This window comes from Monoraphidium neglectum (genome assembly GCF_000611645.1).
Source record: "Monoraphidium neglectum strain SAG 48.87 unplaced genomic scaffold scaffold00261, whole genome shotgun sequence".
Lineage (NCBI taxonomy): Eukaryota > Viridiplantae > Chlorophyta > Chlorophyceae > Sphaeropleales > Selenastraceae > Monoraphidium > Monoraphidium neglectum.
Window position 1 is genome coordinate 17056 of NW_014013367.1, and position 3806 is coordinate 20861.

The window sequence follows — 3806 nt, forward strand, 5'->3', positions numbered from 1 at the left end:
GGGGAAAGGAGGGGGGGGGGGGGTAGGGCGCGGGCTTGGCCCAAACGCCCTTTGATTGCTGCGTGGCAGCTGCGCGTCCCTCCCTGTGAGGGACGGGCCGGGGGTGGCCTGCCGGGCAGGTGACGCAAAAGGGTGACGTAATCCGCCCGCACCTGTGGCCCTGTCCACGACGGCCACCACCTTGATGGCAGCACCTGCAAATGGACCCTCCAACAGCGTGTGGTATGGCAGGAGCGCTGTCCATGTGACCACGTCCCCTGCCTGCTCCGCAGACGCCGCCGCCGTGGCCGCGTGCACCTTCACTGTGGGCGCCCAGCGGCGGCGTGCTGCCAGGGGCCGCACGGGACAGGAGCGCAGGGCACGGCTGTCAAGTTGCCTGGCTGTATCCCAGCTAAAACCGCGCGATATCGCCATCTCAGCGGGCCGATCGGTCGATGTTGTGAATACCCAGACCACGCTTGGGCCCGCTTCGTTGTCACGAACTACTTGGAAATGTTTCGAATGTTGAATATGAGTGCGTGAATTTCTAGGTACAATCTGGAAGCGCACTTATCAAATCACCGGTCACTGGCCAGCAACGGGTCGTGACTGATGGCATCATGACATCGACGAAGCGTGGCTGCTGTTGCGAGCAGTACGTCAACAGTTCAACCGAAAAAAATCGAAAACGGGTTGCTTGCCGCGGAGCCCCCGGTCACCACATTGATGACGTCGGACTCGCTCGCAACCCAAGTATCAACGTACCCAGCCATCTCGCTTGCAGTCGCTCAGTCGCCTTGAACTGCGGCGAAGGCGCTGACACTTACGTGGAAAACATTCAGCAGAAATAATTGCTGATTTCTTTTGGCAAGACACACGCATCCAAGAAAAAGGTGGACGCTGGCTGCCGTGCGTGCTACGACAGCATCAGCAACAGCTTTGCTGGCAGTTGAGTAATTGACACCTGCGGATGCAGCGCGGTCTGATTATTGAAGGTAACCAAGTCGCATCCACGAGCTGTGAAAGTCTTCATGTATCCCAAGTCAATTGCTGTGTCATGTGAACGCTGCAGGTCCTTTCCAAATTCGCTTTGCATGGCCAAGAACATTACCCATTGGCAACCTTGCCTGCAATTGCTGTGCGCTCAGGGAATCCTGCTGCTCAGATGGCGCACTAAATTCTGATTTGCAGTAGAAAGCGTGCGGCAGGGTGCCAAACGGCTGCTGCGCGCACGCTCCTGCAGTCGGCCTTGCTGACAGTGCGACGGACTCCACACACAGGCTGCAGGGTACCGTACTGTTTGGTATGGAAGCATTGGGAATGCAGCATGCATACTGTAAGAAATTAAATTTCAAGCATTCAAATATTTCAGGGCGTATTAGCTCGCACACATGCCGCCCCGCTGATCCTAGCGCCATGCGGGACCTCTGACCTGCAGTGGTGGCGGCGCGCACACGGAACTGCCGGTACCAGCCTGTGTGCAGCCGCCGAGATCTCCAAACAGTGGCGACGATTATTAAACATACCTTGAGCAATTGATCCACGAAAATTCAACGTACGGTACACGCACGGTGCCCTTCGTCAATCGAGCTGCAGGATTCCCCGAACGAACAACCTTAGACCAGCATCACAACAACACGGCGTACGGTATCTGTTAACGGTATCGAAGACATTACTGATCCATACCAGTTTCCCATTCTGAGGTCGTTCCAGCACTGCCGCATACCTTGATGCGCGGAGTCCTTCAGCCGAACCCGCCCGTGTGACGTTTCGGGCTCGCTGTAACGCGGCGGCAAGTGGAAGGGCAGATGGGGCTCCTCAAGGCGCCACCAGTCAACAACTCCTGGATGTACACAAGCTACGCACGCGCGGCTGCCCTGCTGGCTGCTGCCGCAGGCGCAGCGGCGGGCGGCGGGGCTGCTTGGGCGAAGGCTGTAGCTCTGAGTAAGTGTTTGGCGCATGCGCGCATGTGCGCACGCGCGCGTGCAGGGTGAGCTGTCTACTACAAGCGCACCCACTGGCTTTTTTGGGTTGCTACTTCACATGTGTAGCTAGCGTACAAGGACCGACAGTTGGAAACAACCCCCTGCCTGTTGCCAACCACCCCTGCTTGACCCACCCACACCAAACCCTACACACCCGACCCCGCAGCCGGCTGGCAGAGCGATCCACAGCAGCCATTCGACTGGCTGAAATTCGAGGCAGCAGTCAATATGAGCGGTGAGCAGCGTCAACAAGCAGTCAATGCTCCAGGAGCTGGCCCCCGGTGGAAGCGGCAAGCCAGGCCGGGACATGCTGATCCTCGTGCGCATACCCCACCCTCAACCGACCGCCCGTTGCCCGCCGCCGTGCCCCTCGACCTGCAGCGGCCGCCCTGTTGGCATTCATGCTTCTCATGTGGTGCTGCATGCTGGTGCGGTTCAAGCTCGCCATCGCCCGTGGCATGGCACGCGGCGAGCGCGTCAAGAAGCAGTGGCGCCAGTTCAGAGAGGTGAAACCGCGCAGAGGCTTTGACCAGTTTCAGGGCAGACAACGAGGGAAGATCTCATTATTACCAAGATTTGTCTGGCACATCAACATGCCCTCGGAAGGACGCAGCACGCGCAGCGTAGCACTTGCTTGTCACAGCAGCACATACAGGCCTGGTCGGCGCTGCGCAGCCCGCCATCGACACGAGCCCGCGCCGCACGCGCACTCGCCGCGACCCCGGGAAACCCGCAGACCCAGGCCGAGGTTGTCCTCTGCCTCAAGGGTGGCGACGCAACCTTGGAGCTGCTGTTTTCGCAGCTGGCGAAGCAGACGCACCGCGCGTGGCATCTGCGCGTCGTCGTGGATTCAACCGAGGACCCGGCCTGGAAGCTGGCAACCAGCGCGGTCGCGGCCGCAGAGGCCGCGGGCGCGAGCTGGCAGGTGGGGCGGGGCGGGGCGGGCAGGGAGGGAGCGCGGGCGGGGCGGCCCGCGCGTGGCGTGGAGCGGGCAGCGACGGAGCTGATCGTTCAGGGGACGCGCGGGCCCTTGCCCCAGTGCCTAGCCAGCGGTGCCGACACAAGACAGGCGTCGCCCTGGCCGAGCTGCAAGCAATAGCAATAACAGCAATTACATCAATGATCTATCAAAGTATGAGTGCATTTCTGTATTCCATATTGATGAATGTGGTGAACACAAGGCCCTGCATACATCGCCGCTGCCGCACATGGGAAATTCATTGCCGCTCACCCCACCTTGAACCGCCGCAGTCTGCGACGGTCGAGCCGCTCGAGGACCGCCGCCCCGTGTCGGGGTCACTCAAGTGCGCCGCGCTGCGCCAGGCCTATTCCAAGCTCCTCCCTGAGACTGCCGTTGTCATCAACGTGGACGGCGACGCGGACGCGCGCCCGGACTGGCTGATCATGCTGGTCTCCGAGGTCTGCCAGCCGGGCGTCGGCGCCGCCTCGGGCAACCGCTGGTTCGAGCCACACGGGCTCGGCCCTGTCGGCTTCATGCGCGCGTTGTGGGGCGTCGTGTGCGCGGCGGTGTGCGACGAGCTGTCGATACCGTGGGGCGGCTCGCTGGCGGTGCGGCGCGAGGTGGTGGAGGCGAGCGGCTGGGTCGAGCTCATGAAGACCTCGCTGAGCGAGGACACGGCGCTGCCAGGGTCGCTGTGGGCGGCAGGCTGGAAATTTGTGTGGGTCACCGGCATCGTCAGCGTCGACGACAGGCCGCCGGGGGACCTGTGGCCCGTGGCGCGCTGGCTTGCGAGGCAGATGCTGTGCTCGCACCTCGACCACCCGCTGTTCCGTTACACGATCCTGCCCTTCTCCCTCGCGGCGGTGGCGGTGCCCACCGCC

General features: G+C 61.8%; 1 protein-coding gene across 1 annotated transcript in view; it reads left to right on the plus strand.

Moving 5' to 3' along the window:
* Positions 1-2192: 2192 nt before the first annotated feature.
* Positions 2193-3806, plus strand: part of MNEG_2335 (hypothetical protein) — a gene marked incomplete at both ends in the record, with an annotated part of 2858 nt that continues 1244 nt past the window's right edge. The window contains 4 exons of the mRNA XM_014049189.1: positions 2193-2199; positions 2346-2470; positions 2701-2889; positions 3216-3794. Coding sequence (XP_013904643.1) covers positions 2193-2199; positions 2346-2470; positions 2701-2889; positions 3216-3794 — 900 coding nt within the window. The remainder of the gene's footprint in view (positions 2200-2345; positions 2471-2700; positions 2890-3215; positions 3795-3806) is intronic.